This window comes from Camelus dromedarius, chromosome 8 (genome assembly GCF_036321535.1).
Source record: "Camelus dromedarius isolate mCamDro1 chromosome 8, mCamDro1.pat, whole genome shotgun sequence".
NCBI classification, from domain to species: domain Eukaryota; kingdom Metazoa; phylum Chordata; class Mammalia; order Artiodactyla; family Camelidae; genus Camelus; species Camelus dromedarius.
The window spans coordinates 77,771,207-77,791,295 of NC_087443.1; the positions used below are offsets into that span (position 1 = coordinate 77,771,207).

At 43.5% G+C, this 20,089-nt stretch overlaps 1 protein-coding gene across 3 annotated transcripts in view; it reads left to right on the forward strand.

Moving 5' to 3' along the window:
* The window catches only part of EDRF1 (erythroid differentiation regulatory factor 1), a 35,663-nt gene extending 19,772 nt beyond the window's left edge, over positions 1-15,891 (forward strand). For 2 of the 3 annotated variants that reach the window (XM_010993275.3, XM_031461973.2), the window contains 8 exons: positions 721-939; positions 2,575-2,798; positions 4,177-4,335; positions 4,515-4,664; positions 5,949-6,102; positions 7,461-7,576; positions 8,447-8,598; positions 15,062-15,891. In XM_010993275.3, coding sequence (XP_010991577.3) covers positions 721-939; positions 2,575-2,798; positions 4,177-4,335; positions 4,515-4,664; positions 5,949-6,102; positions 7,461-7,576; positions 8,447-8,598; positions 15,062-15,224 — 1,337 coding nt within the window. In that variant the 3' untranslated portion in view covers positions 15,225-15,891. The remainder of the gene's footprint in view (positions 1-720; positions 940-2,574; positions 2,799-4,176; positions 4,336-4,514; positions 4,665-5,948; positions 6,103-7,460; positions 7,577-8,446; positions 8,599-15,061) is intronic. The other variant, XM_031461972.2, reaches the window with a different exon arrangement.
* The last annotated feature ends 4,198 nt before the right edge of the window (positions 15,892-20,089 follow it).

The following is a 20,089-nucleotide window of genomic DNA, read 5'->3' on the forward strand; positions in this document are numbered from 1 at the left end:
GAAATATTTCTTTGCCCTCTTTCTGCCCCTTTTCCCTTTCTGAGTTTCTCAAATGATCATTTTATTTTAATAGACATGGTGAGAAAATCCTTAGTTTGTTTTTACTACCCCCCATCATGTTAATTTCATCGAAAACACTTCTTTGTGAGAGTGACGTGATCTTTGAGTGTTATCAGCAGGAGTACTGCCTTTTTTCTCCTTGAATCTTTGGGCCCTGCACCTAAGTTTACTCGTCCCCACTAGATGGCATGTTTGAGTCTTTGAGAGCTCATCTGTCAGCTTCTTTTCTGACTTAACCTCATGTGGGCAAACTGTAATGTACACAGCTAGCCTCTGGTAGCACTCAGCACTTTATTTCACGAACTGTTTACAGTAATTAAAAAGAAAAAATGGCCTACCTTGTATCCGTGGACAACTCGCGGTCTGTACCAGTAAGCGATGGACCTGGTACAATCTGGGTCATGGGAATTGTTCGGTATTTTTAGACAGAAGAATATTTCTTTTAATCAAACATTAATGTCCCAAGAAAATATAATTTTATAAATAAATTAAGAGATCTTTAATTTGAAACTTAAAAATTTTAGTTGTATTAATTGAATCTTAGTATGTTTATATTGCATTTATTTGTTATTTTACCTTAAAAATATGATTACTTAGATTACTACTGAGGAAGAAGGGTTCATATGACTTACAGTGTTTCCTTTGTTTTTTTCTTTTAAGGATTTGCATGGGCAACTGATTTGTCTACAGACTTAGAAAGTCAACTTTCAGTTAGCTGTAAATGTTATGAGGCTGCTAATGAAATATTGCAGTTTAGTGACTTAAAAAGTCAAAATCCAGAACACTATGTACAAGTATTGAAGAGAATGGGTAACATTAGGAATGAAATTGGTGTCTTTTACATGAATCAGGCTGCTGCATTACAGAGTGAGAGAGTAGGTGAGTATCTCTTTGGTGTCCTCTTTCTTTTGCTTCTATTAGAAAATCATGCTGATTTTACGTGGTTCATGTCATAAAGGGGTGCTCTGTTAAAGGGCCTTTTATTGTTAAATTCTCAAGAAATAAAATTAGGAAATTTCATTACCTCCTCTTGGGATTCATCATTTCGGTGTCCTCCATCCTCCGTCTGGTTAGTTCAGAAGTGAGTTGGACAGTCAGCCTTGTGCTAGGCTCTGTGTTGAATATGTAAGTGGCTAAAACAGTTCTTTGAGTCAGGAAGCCAGATATGAATGCAAGTCTCTGAAAAATGCTATAGGTACAAACACTGTGCAGTAGAGGAGTGGGGAAAGGAGACGTTTCTTGAAGTTGGGGCATTCTTGGAAGGCCTGTGGGAAGAAGGTGTGGTTCGGGCAGATTGCTGCATCTTATGTAGGCCGTGGGCAGGCACATGGAGGGGAGGGGGGCTGTCCCGACTGGAGGAGGCAGCATTAGGAACGACCCAGAGATACAGGGTCCAGTGGGTGTTCATAGCAGCAGGTGGTCTTCAGGCAGAGGGTGGTGGGGTCATCTGCGCCCACGCTGAGTTTGCGATGCCAGAGGACATGTGAGTGAATGGCCTAATTTAGTAGTCAGTTAGAGATGCATGCTTAGAGCTCTTTGGGTTAGCAAGACATAGGTTGGGAACTATCACACAGGGCTGATAGTTGAAGCCATGAGGATGGATGAAAATGTAACGGCTGTACACACAGCGCTAGAAACCAGAAAGGCTGAGACAGAACTAGAGGTGGCAGGTAGGTTGAGCAGGTGACTGTGCCTGTCGCTCTGTGTGCTGTGCTCAGCACAAGGGGCGCAGAGTTCATTGCTGGTGGGTGAACCTGTGCCTTTTTGTTGTTGTTTATACATAATATTTTTTCTTTTAAATGAGACATAAGGACCTGTGCTTTTAAGGTGCCTCTGGAAGAGGAAGTCAGTGAAGGCATGTGAAAAGCAGTGGTCAGAGACCTCAAGAATTAGATAAGACATGGACTGTACATCTTAAAGTTCATGGGACCATGTGTTTGAATCTTTATAAAATAGCGCTTTGCTCAGATGTTTTTATTGGCCTGCTGTAATATCAACCAGGCAGTAGAGAAGAGGACTCTGAATGTTGTCCTAGTCAGCTCCAGCTGCCATAGCAAAAGGCCACAGACTCGGTGGCTTAAACAGCAGAAATTTCCCTCGCAGTCTGGAAGCTGGAAGTCCAAGGTTGGGCTTCTCTGCGACTTCCCTCCTTGGCACACAGATGGCCACCTTCTCGCTGTGTCCTCGCTGTCCTTCTCCCCGTGAACTCTCCTTACGTGTCTCTCTCTCTTATAAGAACACCAGTCATTTTGGATCAGGGCCCCACTTTCTGACCTCATTTAACCTCAAATGAGTCACATTTTGGTTAGGGCCGCAGCACGAATCGCGGGGGTGCGGGGGTGCAGACCTGGGCCCGTAGCAGGGGTGGCAGGAAAGTGCTGCAGGCAGTCCAGTGGCCGGCGCTCCTTTGGACGTCCCGTCACTGCCTGTCTCCTTTCGTCTCAACCAGCGACACTGGCGCAGTCTACACTGATACCTGCTTACACAATTGTTTTCTTTCTTTTTTTTACGAAGTGAGCAAAAGCGTGTCTACTGCAGAGCAACAGTTGTGGAAAAAAAGCTTTTCTTGTTTTGAAAAGGGAATTCACAACTTTGAGTCAATCGATGATGCTACGAATGCCGCCCTTTTATTATGTAACACGGGACGACTCATGCGAATCTGTGCACAGGCACACTGTGGCGCAGGCGATGAATTTAAACGGGAATTTTCACCAGAAGAAGGCTTGTATTATAATAAGGTAATGCACTGGCTTACATGTGGGACCGTCCGTTCACACCTGATTATCATTTACACTTTGCTGTTGCTCCACTAAAATACTATAAAACCAAGATAATTAAAAATGTAGTGATGGCACAGGGCTAGACAGATCATCAAAACACTCAGAAACTGGCCTAGGAATACTAAGAATTCAGTGTTGACGCTGACAGGTTGAATTGGTAGGGAAAAGATGACTGTTCAGTAAATTGCATTGGTGTAGCCAGAGTAAGTGTCAAATGAATTAAAGATTGACATAGAGAAGTGAAAAGTCCCAGAGGAAAATACAGGTAGGAGTTTATCTGATGGGGTAGGAAAGGACTTTCCCAGAATAACACAGTGACCAAAAATCAAAAAGTAAAGGATGGATAAATTTGAATGCATAAAAAAGTTAAAATGACATCAGAAATCAGAATTGACAATCTAGGGAGAATACTTTATAGCACACATGATAGATCAGAGGTTAATGAAACCTTCACATATGGAGAACAGTCAGGAATCACTGAAAATAAACTTCCCCAGTAGAAAAAAAAAAAAAACAAATAACCTTGAACAAAAGAGTCATACATGTAAAAAAAAAAAAAAGTAAATGATTAATACGTAAGCAAAATTTTAAATTTTTATAAAATTTTAAAGTTGAGTTTCTTTTATCAAACTGGAAATATTTTTTGGCAAATGGTAACATCCAGTATTGGAGAGGGTGAAAAAACACAAGAGCACTCATTTAATGGAGAACTTTGAAGCTGTTTAAATTATGTTAGTGAACAATGTTCATTGCCTAGGGAACTTTAAAAAAAAAAAAAGGTGACATTGTTTCTGTTTTTCTTTAAGTTTGTACACAGAAAAGTGGGTAAGTACACACCAGAAACGCAGGAGTCACTGCTGGGAGATGGAATTAAGTGTGATTTTGTTTGCTTAAGTGCAACGACCATGTGTTTCAGCACAGCAGTGGCAGAAGTGGGGAGGGTTGCTTCTTTCTACAGTCAAACCCAGCAGATCTTCTATCCAGACTTGTCAAATTCTTTTTTCTAGTTTGCTAGGTATATAAACTAATATTCATTTAGAAAGGAAAAAACAAAGGAAGAAAATGCATCCTCGTGTCACACAAGTCATAAAACAGTCAGATTGGCTTTTGATAGACTCGAGATGGAAATGTGGGGTGGCCTGCAGTCCACGTGAAATAACTTTCTTCATTGAAATAGTTTCATTGATTTGCTTTCTTCCTTTCTTCCAAATATTGTCGTTTTATACATTCTCTCAAAAATTAAATTCACGTCTGAGTGATTGTGAAGTGTTTTGTGCTGACTGTGGTGTTGACGTGTATCTAAACTGAGTCGCAGCTGTGCTCTTTCCTCTCGCAGGCTGTTGACTACTACTTGAAAGCACTGAGGTCATTGGGAACACGAGACATACACCCAGCTGTTTGGGATTCAGTGAATTGGGAATTGTCCACGACTTACTTTACTATGGCAACGCTACAGCAAGACTATGCTCCCTTATCCAGAAAAGCTCAAGAGCAGGTAATAGTATTTGTTGGACTATGAAAGAAATCTTACCCTTATTTATTCCTTCGTTTAACAGATACCGGGCATCTGTAACAGTCTTTTCCTTGATAAGCAGTGTTTAAATGTTTTAAAATTTCTTACGTAAGATTATGGGCTTGTCATTTTTCCCCCTCCCCCTTGAAAAAAATAAACAGATTGAAAAAGAAGTCAGCGAGGCTATGATGAAGTCCTTGAAACACTGCGACGTGGACTCGGTGTCTGCTCGACAGCCTCTCTGTCAGTATCGAGCTGCAACCATCCATCACAGGCTGGCGTCCATGTACCACAGTTGTCTGAGGAATCAGGTACTGCCATTTCAGTTCAAGTTCGGTGCCAAGTCCATTTAAAAGTGTTCTGGTGCTTTTCTTACGTTTCTGTATAGATTTTAAGTCATCTGTTCTTTTAGTTGCTTGAGAAAAACTTGGAGCGTAGGTATTTGTCCCTTCTTGCCTTTGCTGTGTGTTTTTTCTACTATAATTGATTGGGTCTTAGTTTGCAAAACTAGGTATTTGCCTGGGTGTTATTTAGATTTTTTTTTAATGTAGTTAGGCTTTATAGTTCTAGGCCAGTGTTTCCATGCCTGTGTGCCCCTCCCTGTTGAGTGTCTCTCAGAACCCACCCAGATGAACCTCTGTCCTGGATTTTCTTGTGTGTCCGTACCTTTTCTGCGTTTTACCACTTAAACAGTGTGTTTACATTTTACCTCGTTGTGAACTTGATAGAACGAATCATACCGTGTATATTCTTCTGTGCTTATTGGTTTTCACTTAACATCATATTTGGGAGATTCTGCCACGTTGATGCATGTGGTTCTTTACTTCTCAGCTCAGTACTACCTATTAAATGAACCTATCATTTACCTATCCATTCTATGATTACCAAACTTTGGGGTTTTCATTTGAGACTATTAGAAATAATACTATCAACAGCCTTGAATATGAATCCTGGTGCTCAGATGCATGTATCTCTAAGAATAATTTGAGGCCTGAGTCGAAGGTACCTTCCTTCAGAGAGGCTGCCTCCCTTCTGCCAGGAGTCTTGTGCTTGTAGTCTCCCAGGGGTGTTTTTTATTGTTCTGTTCTTTTCCCTTTCTTAGCTCAGCACCTTGACAACTTACTTTGCAGTCCCTTGGGTGTGGGTTTACTTGTAAGTTTTCATCCTGAAAATATTGTCCTTTGAGGTCCAGCCGGATCTGGGGAGGGATTCTTTCCACTTTGAGCTGGCCCTAGACCCTGCTCCCCTTGCTGCAGGAGGCCCCAGCCTAAACTCACATTTATCCATGTGGCCTAATGTCCCCGTGGCAAAAGCAAGCTTAAGAGAATTCCAGGGCAATTCACTGGGAGGGGAAATTGTGTTTTCAGCAAATTGTGCTGGGACAACTGGATATCCGCATGCAAAAAGGGTGGGCTCCTCCCTCACATAATATACAGTAACTAACTGAAAATGGATTAAAGACCTAAATGTGAGAGCTAAATCTCTTAAGACTTACAGGGCACCAGCAACACTGAGAACATTCAGTGATCCAGAGACTTACGTAGTTGCTGTGAAATTCGAGCCTTAGGATCCGTTTATTTTACTTTTGGTTCTAGGTTGGCGATGAGCATCTTCGGAAGCAGCACCGGGTGCTGGCAGACCTTCATTACAGCAAAGCCGTAAAGCTCTTCCAGCTTCTCAAAGACGCGCCATGTGAACTACTTAGAGTGCAGTTAGAAAGAGTGGCGTTTGCAGAATTCCAGATGACCAGTAAGTCTTACTTTTTTATTTCTTGGATTTGTATGCATTGGCTTATTGTTGGATTATCTTAGAGTGAGGCAGACCTGTGGATCTCTCTTGGATGTAAGTAATACTATTTTCTTTTTAATTTGCCCGTAGTTAATGACTTTAGGTAGGGACCAGGAGAAGTCGCTACATTTTTTGAAGTGCTTTTTAAAATTTAAAGAAATGCATTAGATTATGTTCAGTGACTAGAAATAATGAACTTTAGCCCATAGTTTATTTGAAAAAAAATAGTGACAAGTTAGTTCAGACAATTGAAGATTCAAGTCGTCATGAACGAGTTCGGAGCAGAGAAGCAGCGGTGAAGGAGTGGTGGCCCCCCGAATCCCTCTGAACGAGGAACTAAGGCTGGCAGCTTTGGATTGTGTTTCTGGGACAGGCTTTAACTGCAGAGCCTGAATAAGGCGAAGAGGAATTGGGAGGGAAGAGGGGTGAAAGCAAGACATTTTGTTTCATCATTTCCCACGGCAGGGGAAATTTTAGTTAGCCCTCCACTGCTGAGTGTGTTTTCCTAAATTCACTTCTCGCTCCGCTTCACCTGCTCTCCCTCTGCAGAGGGATCTTTTGAGAAATGTCTCTTGTGCGGTAAAGAAACAAGAAACATTTAATTGAATTACAACAATTCATTGATTTCATTTCAGTTGTTTCCTTCTATAAAGTTAAAATAAATTTAATACTTAACATGCATGCAACTGTGTTACACAGCATCTCTGGAAGGATGGCCAGGAAACTGATGGCGCTGTCGCCTGGGGAGGCCGTGAGGGGGCCTTTCAATCTGTGCCCACATGGACCTTACACATTTTTGAGAATGTATCATCTGTCCAAAGTAGTTTGTAGACTTTTTACTGTAAGCATCTTTTTAAACTTTTTGCATAGCTGGTTGTATGGAGTGGTCACCCAGGATTAACAGGAGCTCTTTCTCAGGGTGGTCTGGGGTGATCGATCATCTTTGAATTTTCTGACATGTTTGAATTCCTTAGAATGAGCAGGCATCGTTTTTATTTAAAAAAAAAAGATAACTGGAAACAAATTTGTGAAGACAGTAAGTATGGTTAATTCCTATTTTAAAAACTGTTTAATACTATGTAAATATGAAACCAAATTGTGAGGCAGGGAAACAATGACTATTTCTTGCTTTGTCTAACCCTAATATTTTTCTCTAGGGACACTTATAAACAAAAGTTGGATTTAGAAGATTTCTTAGGATTCTCATGAGCTACCTTTACAGTGTTTTTGAACATTGGAATTTTCATTAGTACATTGACATTGAATGGGTTTCTAGGTTTGTATTTAGGGGAATGATCATTTTGTGTTTGACATTCTAGGTCAGAATAGCAATGTTGGAAAATTAAAAACATTATCTGGGGCTCTTGATACAATGGTGAGAACGAAGCACGCATTCCAGCTCATCCGAGAGGAGCTTGTCGAGGAGTTTGCCCAGGTAAGTGGAGAAAAGATTTGTCACTGTTTTTTATTATCTTAAAGTGATAAATGACAAGTGTATATGGTAGACATACGGGATGTGTGTGTGTATGTGTGGATGTGTGTTGTGTGTATACAGATGTATACATAAATGTGTGTGCTCTGCATGTGAACAGTTAACAGTGCTGTATTACATTTCTTGGTGGAATTATTAACTTTAAGTTGTAGGCTTATCTTTTATATTTTAAAATTGTTTCTTTAAATAACCACATAGACCTTGGTTAGTAAGGCCCCTGGGAGTATAAAGTCTCTATTAAGTTTTGCTTTTTGTGTGTGTTTTTTTAAGAAAGAAAAGGTCTATGCTTTCTTTTATAATTTCCACAGAACGGTCTGCTGTTGAACGGTGAGTAGGCTTCAGCAGGCTGCTTGGGAAGGCGTTCCCAGGGTGCCGGGCTGTCCCGCCTTCAGGCTGCCTTCTGCTGTTGCTAAAGGCTTCCTGAGCCCCCAGGCACTCCATCCTATTACTTTCTAAGCTCTGGTTCTCAAACCACGTAGTACCCATTTCCATCGTGCTCCTTGAGCGTCTGATGTTAGAAAGTCAGGTTTTGTTCAGGATTAACGCCTTCCACGTAAATGCCTTTTAGGTATGAGGCATTTTATTATGTGGTTTAGTCTGTCAGAATGTTCTCAGGGGAGGGAGGACGAGGAGGCCTCATCGCAGCCTCAGCCACCAGCAGCGGGGCTGTCCCTAGGGAAATCATCTCAGGTTTGCTTTTTGTTTTGTTTTTGGCTCACAAGTTGACTGGATTATTGGAACTGCAGTTCCATCGCTTTCATATGAGACTGTAGTTGTCGGGTCGCTTAGGTGAAATAACTTTGTTGTTTTTAGCCTAAGAGTCAAGAGACCACTCCAGCTGCTGATTCCTCTCCTAGTCTTAATCGGGAGGAAGTGATAAAACTCCTCAGTATATTTGAATCTCGGTTGTCACTCCTTCTCCTTCAGTCCATCAAACTGCTCTCTTCAACTAAAAAGAAAACAAGGTAAATTAATTAAATTATTTGTGGAAATTTCTTTCCAAGCACCTTCCTGTATGCTTTTAATACTGACACTGTGAAGGGATAGGCTGTATTTTTCCTTATGTTTTACGTAGATAGTTCAGACTTTAAGTGCTGCTGCTTCGTGATTTGTTAAATCAGCCGAGAGTCATCTCCATGTGGCCACCTTCATGCTGAGATTCCAGAAGCAAAACAGCCTTGCTGCCTGCAGATAAATACCCCTGTTGGTTGTAATACTTTCCCTGAGAAAGATGAATGACCCTGGAATGATGACCTTGACTGTTTCTTGTAACCCTTCTGAGCACTGTCTCTAATGGGAAGTCAGAACTGCAGTTTGGATACTCAGGGCGAAGTGCACCATAAAAAGCAGGTGACAGAACATGGGAGTCTCTCGAAAGCCCGAGAAGTGAGAGAGGAGAAGAGTGCCATCTCCACTAGGACACCTGTGTCGTCTTACACAGTTGTGTTGTTTTGCCAGAGGTAACATGTTGGCATTATTAATTTGAAATTCCAGTAGTAAGTACTAGATCAGGAAAATAATAGTAACAATATGCCTTTTTTAAAAAATATATAAGTACAGTCTGGCCATATTATAAAAATCTGAAAAATAGAAAAAGGGAAAAAATCATTTCTCCTAATATATTCATTGTTGTCAGTTAGCCTATGCATATTTTATCAATTTATAATCTTAGGGTACGGATTTTTGTCTCTATTTTTTGTTTTAATTTATATACAGTAAAAGTCATTCTTTGTAATACATAGTTCTTCAAGCTTTGACAGATGTGTAGAGGTGTATGTCTGCTGCCACGATCATGATACAGAAGGTCCCGCTGCTCCACACCTTCCCTCTTCCTGCCTCTGTGATTGACTCCCCTCCCGCCCTCCGTTCCTTAGTATCTCAGGGAGACAGCGTCCTGTCTCTTACCATGAACTGTGACAGCTGTGGGTTTTTGTAGCTGCCCTTCGTCAAGTTGAGGATGTTCCCTTCTATTCCTAGTTTGATTAGAGTTTTTATCACGAATGAATATTAGTTTTTTTTTTTTTAATGTTAAACCAGCTTTGAATTCCCAGGGTAAACTCCCCTTTATTATGATGTGTTGTTCTTTTTATGCATTGTTGGATTCCATTTGCTAATATTGTGTTGAGGATTTTGTGTCTGTTCAGGAGGAGTATTGGTCTGTAGTTCTGTTGTAATGGGTTTACCTGGTTTTGGTATTAGAGCAGTGCTGGCCTCATAAAATCAATTAGCAAATATTCCCTCTCCTATTTTTTGAAAGAGATTAGAATTTACCGGTGAAGCCGTCTTAGCATAGCGTTGACTTAAAAAGTTTTAACAGTGAGTTCGGTTTCATTTTGTAGAGAGGCCACCTGCGTAGTAATACTGTGCGGCTGCTTCATGTGTGTGAAGACTTCATCCACTCCCAGCTCTCCCCTCCCATCGGCTGTCCCGTTGTTGTCACTCATTTTACACGTTACAAACAGATAGTACACTGCTCCTTTTGCTTACATAGTGTCCTTTGTCTGTAGCTTTAAGAGGAAAAGGACTGTATTTTACTTTTATTCCATTTCCGGTGCTCTTCACTTTTTTATGCAGATACAGTTTTCTGCCTGGTATTGTATTCTTTCTACACAAAAAGCGTCCTTTAACATTTTTTGTAGTATAGGTCTGCTGGCAGTGAATTCGTCCTTCTTTGAGAAAGTCTTTATTCCTCCTTCAGCTTCTGGAAGATCTTTCGGCTAGGTATAGAATTCTAGGTTAATAAACTTTTTCTTTCCACTCTTCAGAGGTGTCACTGCGTGGCCTCTGGCTTGCACATTTTCAGACAGGAAGTTTGCTGTTGTCTGCATCTTTGTTTTCCATACACCCTGTGCCGTTTTTGCTCTAGCTGCCCTCAAGATTTTTCCCTCCTTTTCCCCCAGCAGTTTGGACATGATATGCCTAGGTCACATGACATGTTTTTCCCTCCTTGGTGTTTTTATTTCTTCTCCATTTTCTCTTCTTTTTCTGTGGCTTCATTTATACCTATATTAGACTGTTTGATGTTGTTCCACAGCTTTTAGATGTTCTGTTGTTTTTTTTATACCTTTTTCTTTTTGTGTTTCCGCTTGAGTGACCTCTCTTGACCTGTCCTCAAGTTTACTGATTGTTGGCCTGGTCTTGTTTCATATAGAGTTGAACTATTGAAGACATTCTGTCACTGTGTTCCTCATTTCTAGTATTTCCATTAGTTCTTTCTTAGTTTCCCTCTCTTTGCTGAAGTTACCAAAATGATCTTGGATGTTGTCCACACCTTCCATTTGAGCCTTATAATCATTGTCGCTTTAAATCTCCTGTCAGGTGGTCCGAACATCTGTGTCATGAGTCTGGTTCTGCTGATTCTGTGACTCCTGGCAGTGAGTGGCTTCCTTGCCTTTCTGCATCTTGTAATTGTGGGAAACTGGACATCTCCTGTAGGCCAGTGGAGACTGAGGGAAATGACTATTTTGCCTGGAAAGTTTGTCCACCTGTCTCATGCTGGGCCTTGGGTGTTGGGGGCTGAGTTTCATTTTTCAGGGCTGGAGTTGAGCTGTGGTTGAGATTTTCTTGCTTCTCTGTTTCCACAGCAGAGCCTGTGTGAGGGTGGAGCCGCCCTGTAGAGGTGTCTCCCAGGGTCTTCTCCACCTTCAGCACTGGGCTTCCTTCCAGAGGGCTCGTCTTTCGCTCTTACAGCTCCCAGCTGTGTCCCACTCTCGCTGGCCCTTAAGTGCTTTTTAGCTGTGGAAGTCGGGGGCAGGCTTCTCAGTTGTTCAGGGTGAGCCTCAGTCTTGGGCGGACCCTGTGTCCCTGAGTCCCAGGGGTGTGGCCTTCCCCCTGCTCCCACCCCTCCCCCAGGGCTAGTGTTTTTCTGTTCCCTTCTCCATCTGTGCTGATTTCACCACCCCCTCCCCTGTCCCCTCCCCCTACACCCTGTAGATTCAGGCTCTTGTCGCCTGGGGAGGAAGGTCCAGGTGGGTCTGGGTGCCTCTCCCCACCCCCTACCCAACCCCGAGGCAGCAGCTGCCCCCTTGGCCAGGCCTGCACCATGACGGCGCTTCCTCAGGACACTCAGGACCAGGTTTTTCTGTGAGCTCCTGCTGGGGTTCTTACAAGATGGACTCATCCTATACCTGCACCCCCCAGGGACCCCACACTCCCTTACCAGCCTTCTCTCGGCCTCTACCAACTCATTAACTGTTCTAACTGAATTCCTCTTTCCATGCCCAGCAGCATCCGCCCCAGGTGAGGAAGTGCTTTCCTGTCTCTCCCAGGATCTGCCTGTCTGGCCTTAATTTTCAGGCTAGTCAGTTGCCGTGCAGCCAGCTCTGTGATGGGTTAGGCGTAGCCACGACCTTGAAGTTTGTCACGCTTTTATTGTTGTTTTTGTCGTAAGGGTCGGAGTGATACGTTTTTCAGCTCTCCACATCCTAAGCAGAAACTCCAGTAACTGCTTTTGAGTAATTCTCTCAACACCTAAGAAGAACATTCGTTTTGAGCGGTGCGCTGGGTGTTAGGTACACGGCCATCAGCCCTGTTGCTAATCCTTGGCGTCCGCCCCGTGTCTCCTGCCTGTGCGCGGCAGGGTGTGTGGGTGCACGTGGACATGTTAGCGGACACATCTGTCCCCCAGAGAACCGAAAGGCAAAGGGGATGGTGCTTGTAGTGACTCGCAGTTGCAAAGACTCATGGTTTTTCCCTTTTAACAGCAGCGGGTACATTTTGAAAAAAATGTTACTGGTTTCCACAAGGTGGCAACGGAACTACATGAGATGTGAGAAACGGTGATTCGCTGATTTCCATGAATCAGTGGTTTGAGTAGCTGGCTAACAGGTGACAGCTCAGTCTTACAGAATCTTTTATACTCATAACGGTCGCATGTATGACCTAAGTGATTTTTATTTTAGTGGAGGGTCTTCTAACCTTGTTTATTCTGTCTCTTCTGTTTAAAAAATTTTAATCTAAACTCACACATGATGCATAAAGTCCTATTTAGCTAATTTGTGTTAGTTTTTTAAGGTTTATTGAATAAGAGACTGTGAAATACGCTGCATGTGTTAATACAGTTGATGTGTTGACAGGTTTCACTACACATTGGGTTAGTAAGTCAGTGACTGTTTCTCTCCTGTTTCACTGATATGCAGATGAAAACATCTGTAACTTTATTGGGAAGAGGGAAACATCATGTGCTGCTAACCCCATCGTTTCACCAGGAATTCATGAACACTCCTTTTTGGAGTAAAGGGAAATCAAAATTAGCCTTTAAAAGGAAGGACATAGTCATACATTTATGTTTTGTTTTGACTGTTTCTCCCCCTCCCTCCAGTCCAAAAAAAAAAGAAGAAGAAACTGAGCTTGGTAATTTAAAATCTTAAATTTTCATGAATCCTAAAGAATTGGAATGAAATCTAAGAAAAGTAAAATAATTTTTGTTTTCCTTTTGAGATTGTGCAGGCACTTGTCCTGCTGGAAACACTAGTTTTGTCTGTGGGATTGTGTTTTTTCTTTTTTGGATCAAGAGTGTATTTGCTTTTGTACTGCATTTTAACATTCATTGCTTTAGCAGATTGGAGTCTCTTGACCTTTTGATGGCCTTGGGGTTTAATATAATGAAAAAATATTTTAAAAAAAGAAGTAATCTCTGAGGGTTTGGATGCCCTCTGCCATAGTCAGAGAACAAATCCTTTAGATATATGGGTTTGCCTGGCCAGGTATGTCCATTCACTACTTGGTTGAGATTAGTAAAAGGAAAATAAAAGAATGTACCTTCCTTTGGAAAAAAGATAACCCTATGAAATGACAAGAGCCTTTGGCACCAAGTTCGTGGTTTCATTAACTGTGGAGAGTTGCTTAAGGAAGGGGACAATTTGTAGAAATTGGAAGATAAAGATTTAAGATTCAGAATTATGATCATTGAACAAATCAAAGGGTTTTATGTTGCATTTATGATCTCAGAAGCCACAGTTACCTTCAGGCATCTGGCTGCAATGACAGTGATGTCACTGTCCATAGAGAAGAAGTCATGTTTCAAACAGTGTTTCTGATTGCTCAGTGCTGTTGCCTTGATTACTGTCAGGAGTTTAAATGTCTTGTAAGGTTATCAGAGGTTTTGCGAACGTTAACCCCTCTCCCCAAAACAAGAAACGTAAAACATACCCATCTTAGGCCCAAACTGCAGGTAGTAAGTGGAACAGTCACCTCACTGTGCTGTGGGTGGTCTTGGGCGGGGGTCGGGGGTGGTGAAGAGAGGAGACAGCCTGGTAGGAGCAAGAACAAGAGGAGAGGAGAAACGGTCTGTAAAGAGGGTGTGTGCGGGGCTCCCGTGGTGGCCGGCCTGAGCCTGGGCCCCGCCGGCCGCCCAGTGGGAAGGGTGGGTCCTGTGGAGGAGGAGTGAGTGGAGCCGTGAGAGAAGAGGGGTCCTTCCAGCCTGAGCCTTGACGCAGGGCAGAGGGCGTCCTGCCTGCTGGTTCGCTCTCTGACGCCTGAGCCACGGGCACTCGGGCCGAGGTGGAAGGCTGGCGTATCGGAGAGTAGAAAGAGCACACATTTGAATTCAGAAAACGTTTGGACCTTGAACCAAATTATTTTATCTTTCTGGGCTGTAGCTGTTACATCTCTAAAATAAGCACACTAGGCCTTGCCCTCCTGAGGCGACAGGCAGGGTCGTCCGGCAGCTCACGTGCGCACCTGCTCTTCCCTGGTCGCGTGTGGCCGGGGCTCTGAATTTATTACATTCCTCTCAAGAAAAAAAAAAGATGGTAGAAATGAAACATTATCCATTGATCGACCTACAGGGAAATGTTTTCAAAATAAAGTGCAAACTTAAAAAGTTTTTGTTAAAACAGTTTGAAACAGAAGTTCTGTCTAGAACTCTCCAGCGGAGGGGGTTCTTCACGCAGAAGTGGCACAGACCTTTTAGACAGACCGGGGTGCCGCACGTCCCTCCGGGAGGCGCCGGCACTGGGGTGTGCCCGCAACCCTGAGGCCGGCGAGGAGCAGGGGATGTGCTGGGTGGCTTCCTCGTGCCCCCGCGTCTCCACTCGCTCTTCTTCACAGCACATGTCACCTGACAGTCTGTTCTCTTCATTGCTTAGTACGTCTTCCCCCAGCTCCTCCCTCCGTAGAATGTGGATTCAACAAAGGAAGGGACTCCAGGTCTGTTTTGTTCACAACCAGGAGCAGTTCCTGGTACATGGTAGGCACTCAGATATTTATAACAAGAATAATCATTGGCTTTAATTGATGTTTTGAAATAAATGTTTAAAAGCAGGCCCATAAGCAAGCAATGCAAGAAGGGAGGTACGGAGTCGACATCAGGAGAGCACCCGCTTCCCTATGAAGTGGCGGCTGGGCTGCTAGTCTTGGCATCTCTTTTACAGCTGTTGGTGGCACCACAGCTTGCTTCATTCCTTCTTTTTTTTTTTTCTAACCCAGTAGTAACCTTGAAGAAGATGTTGTCCTCAAAACCAACAAACAGATTTACTCTCAGCTTCTGAGAGCTACAGCTAACAAAACCGCAAGTCTCTCGGAAAGAATCGACATCCTCGTCCACCTGCTGGACCAGCTGGCTCGTGGCGGCGGCGGTGCTGTTCAGTGACTCACGCCCGGGGCCGCGTCCGCAGAGATGCTGTCTGTGCCTTCTGCGCTCGGGGCAGGTTTGTCCATTCGGTGCTCCATTTCATTAAATATGAGGCGAACATCCACTTAAAACAGACAGTGGAAACAGAGTTCTCACTTCCCATGACAGGCAGTCGTGGTCGAGTTCTTTGGCTTCTTCATTGGAGGTGCCAACGTCCGAATCAGACTTAGAGCTCTCACATTTATTTGTTCGAAAGTATGTGGTACCTCAATATTAATAGACTTGCTGTGATGCAGTTACACTTTTAAGTATTTTTGAAATCTGTTAAGCTACATGGGTTTAAGGTGTAATTATCTTGGATAAACGTTACTTTGGTCAAGGGAACTTTTATCCAGATGATTCTGGTGGTTCAAGTTGGTTAAAGAAGCTTCCTGTACGTCTACAATGTTTCCTTCTAAATCGCACAGAAAAGCCTGCCCTTTTTAAGCTTCGGTACAGGATTTTTCAAAGACCAGCCATCGTGCAATTCTCTGTAGTTAGTGCATGTTCTGAAGGGGTCTGCTTTGACTTTGTGTGACAGTTGATCAAGAATAGGTACTACCCCCTCCTTTTTTTTCCATTTTAAACTTGAAACTGAATAAGGTAAGAAAACTATTTTGAATAAATAAATTATTTATTTTAAACATCTTCGTGGTTTTCCATTTCACATTCTTCACTTGAGGTTTAATTTGAACTAGTTCAATTAATAAATTTTACAAACTGAAGATTAAAACATTAAAAATAAAATTCTGCCATCACCTAAATTCTTGCTGGAAAATGACACTGAGCACTGGCTGCTGTGCGGCTCTTGTCCCGTTGCTGAAAGCACACCCTGCTTTTCCAGTGCCTATGTCATACAAGGCGGTACTTGTCATAGTTAATTCGTCTCGGTTTTGAGAAAGATAACGTAGTGTGTAAATCAGGGGTGCGCCCTCCTGCTGTGCTGGCGGTTTGGTTCACGTGCACGATGCCTCTGCAGACGGGGGCTTCCCTGCCGCCACGTCCACTGGCCTGGCCCCAGGCCTGCTGCCGCCGCCCTCCTCCAGGGCCACCCGCAGGTAACCTTCACTGTGCAGATCCTACAAGTTGAGTGACAGCCCCTCCACTCACCCGCCACATGCCTCAGGCATCTGAACTGGACTGGAAAATTGCCTGGGAGACACTTGTGTGAAGCTGAATTTTTACAGACTGCTTTTTCATGCACTGAGGTTTTCAGGTGTTTTCACTGATGAGTGACTTCTGACTTAACTTGGCAGAATGACCGTCTGCCATTTGTCCACTTCTTTGTAATTGTTTAGTTTGCATTGTCCTCAGGGCAGATTTGAATCAATTTTTAAAAATTAATCTTTGGAACTTTGAACGTTTTGCCTCAATTGTAAAGCAGTTGTGCAAAATCAACAGTCTTACGTCAGGACAGCTGTCATTCCGCCTCCCTGTGGCAGGCACACACAATGAAACTCTGCTAGTTAATTATGGACATGTTATATCTAACTTTGGGTTAGTGATACTCTGCTTAGGCAGAAATAAGCTGGAGTTCAGGATAGTAGAGTTGCCTGTCTCCTAGCCTCTTCCCTTAGCGAGCAGCTTTACAGTTAAGAGGAAAACGTGCTTTTAAGCAAGAAGATACAAATTCCAGCTCTTTTCCCTTGTCAGAGCAGTAACGTGATAGTTCTTACAGGGGAAGAAAAGGCCTTTTTAAAAGGTTTTTGTCATTTGCTGATTTTAATTTAAAATCAAGCTTTTTAAAGTGCCTCTGTTTTATCTTGTCTTTAGAAGCGTGGGGTATTTGTGGCCTGATCATTGAGAGGACTGAAGCTTGTTGAGTTTAACATCAGTGCCCAAATTGTGCCCTTATTGGGGTTTTTGTTTGCGTTAAGAAGAGATAATGGCCGTGTTATATACTATGTAAAAGTTAAAGGGACATGATCCCTATCCTAGAGATAGCTGATACAGGAAGAAAATAAAATTACCCAGTTAGCTTCGAGAGCCTTACTTTGGTAGTCTGACCCCCAGAACATACATAAGCGGCCATGTAAAGTGTTTCCCACCTGGAGAGGGGAGGAGCACGTTGCAGGAATTACAGCGAGCCAGAAAGCGGTTCTATCCAGGGCCGTCTGGGGTGCCGTGTGCATGTCCCAGCAGGAGTGGTGCAGGGATGGGGAGGGGGCTGGGGACCACGCGAGGAGAGGAGGGGCAGGAGCGACCGCAGTGGGGTTGACCAGACACAAGGGAACTTGAGTTTCTCTGACGAGAGGCGTGCACAGCGGTATCTGCCCCGCCCCGCTGACGGAGTCTGACGATCCAGAGAGAGATGCATGTGAAAACCCTCTGTACGCTGTCAAGTATTAGCAAGAGAGAAACTGTGAAGACAGGGACTTAGGAGTGTAGAGAATTCAAATTCTGCACTCTCTTCCATTGAAGCCCCGAGTTTGCAGTGCAGTGAAGTCATTTCCAGGCTTTTAGGTATGGCATCTCCTGTGACTGGACCCCATGAAATTGAGGCAGGGGGTGTGGAGAGATGGACCACTGAAAGAAGGTTCAGGGTGGAGGAAGAGAGCCACTTCTGTGAGACAGACTGCTTTGGAAATAAGCCGTCTGAAGGAAACCAAGGATGCTGCTGTTGGGCCGCGTCGTGGACTCGTTCCCCGGACGCGTCGCCTCTGAGGAAGAAGATGGAGTGGTGAGTAGGGTGAGTCTAGGTTTCTGACGGCGGTTTTGTGGCTCTGCTCCTGGAAAAGCCTTAGTAATTGTCATCGGACAAGGATCAAGGACTCGATTTCTGTTCACATCAAATGCAAACTTACCTGCCCAGCAAATAAGAAACCAAGACTGCTTTTCTGGAAGTCTTTGATTTTTGGGTTCATTTATAGCAATGAGGTAAGCAGTCTGTGGCTTTGCACCAAATTCTCTGGGCTTGAAATTCTTAATAATTTCCTGTCTGATGGGATGATCTACCACAGCCACGTATGCAGGTCCGTGGTACTTGAGAACAGCTTTTAACTAAGAACTTGGTTGTCTGACAAATTTCAGTTTCAAACGAGAAGCAGCACCAGGCTGGAAAGTCTTCTACTTACGAAGGACCCTTTGAAGAAGTCAATTAACTGCTTTCTTTTGTCATAAAAGGCCGTGACCATTTTATGAGGCTTGGGAGCCAGGAAATCCTTCTGAAATCAAGCTGTGGTAGCTGCCCCTTCGTCTTCTGTGTGAGCCTGGTGCTTGTCACTGTCATGTCCCCACTACCGATTTCCTGAGAGCCAAGCAGGTTTTCATGTGGTTTATTACTGATAAGTCACAGGAAATGAGAGACAGCTGTCAATATGGGCCCCAGCCAACTGTGATGTTCCGCCACGATTCCAGGACAAGGCAGGACTTCAGCATCCGAGTGACGCCTCTGCTCAAATGATTCCCCGGGTCTCGAGTCACCGCTAGATTTAAGCCCAGGAACCTGCTTCTCTCCAACATCATCACTGCAGTTAGTGTGCTTGCCTTTCGCAGTGGCTCCCAGCCCAGTGTTGCTCATCGAAAGACAAAACAAAAGTCACGCAGCCTTTGTCGCATAAGCACCTTCTTTCTCTTCTCCTTCCTTTACAGTCTAAAGACGACACGTTAGGGGCCCGGGGTTGTCCTCAGTCATTTCCCTATCCTAACCCATGTAAGCTTTCTTGACAGAAAAAAATCATGATGCTTATTACTGGATTCTGCTGTTTCTCCGGGGTTTTACAATCATCGAGTTCTACCACCAGCCCCATTTTACAAACGAGGAGATGGGATTAAAGAGAGTCGAAGCAATTGTCCCAAGTTCAGACAGTCTGGGTCGAACCAGGGATACAGCCCGCAACTCCCAAATTCCACCCGAGTGGCTTTACCCACTGGCCTATGAAATCGTATTTTGTAATTTTGCTCTGTTTTCATTTCAAGACCCAAATGGCTAATGTCATGCTCTGACACAGCACAGGATTATTCTAAGCTTTCCTTATTGGTTCCTAATCCTAAATATGTGATATTTCATGAGCATACAACAGAATAAATCTACTGAGTTCGAGACTTTTGTGCTCACAACTCACAGAACATCACAAGCAGTTACTCTCCTCAGCAACCAAATACTCGATATATTTGGGAAGGTTCACCTTTGAGAAGAGTGCGACACGTCCAGCTAAAGGTGCAGGTCACTCTCACTGGAATGGTTTCTGAATTTAAAGTATTCACAGCACGTTAAATTTAAGATGTTTTTAAAGCTCCAGGAATAAAATACAGCTGTATTACAGTAATCCCCTCGTGATGACCTAACTCTGTAATTAATATTCTTTGAGTGTTGCCAATAGAGATTCGAGTTCAGGACTTCTTAAAGGCACTGAAAGATGTGCTTCCAACACTGAAAGATCTGAACTATTCAAGTCCACCCCGAGGCCATTTCTTTACATAACGTACTAAAATAATTCTTCTTTTGTGTGGCATTTAAAATTAAGACCAAATTTATGCAAAAGTCTCTTACGGCAAAATTTGCATGCAAAGTTCCTTTGGCTCCTGCCTCTTAACTCTTTTTGAGCCATTTAAAGCAAGGTGGTTATATCACTGGGATTCAGGCAGAGGGAGTGCCCACCACTTGTTTCTGGGCGGCAAGGGGAAGAAAAGGCAGTAACCACAAAATCATGTTTGAGATTAGACTCAGGGGCAGGCAGCCGGCCTCCAACCCGGGCACAGAGGTGGGGCGGGAAGAAGCAACCGGAAGGCTGCCTTCTGCCCTGATCTCCGCGTCTGCCTCCCAGCCAAGCACGGCTCCTCCCGCCTCACAAACCGCCAGTGATTCCCCACCACGTGCCCATGAAGTCACCCAACCCTGGTGT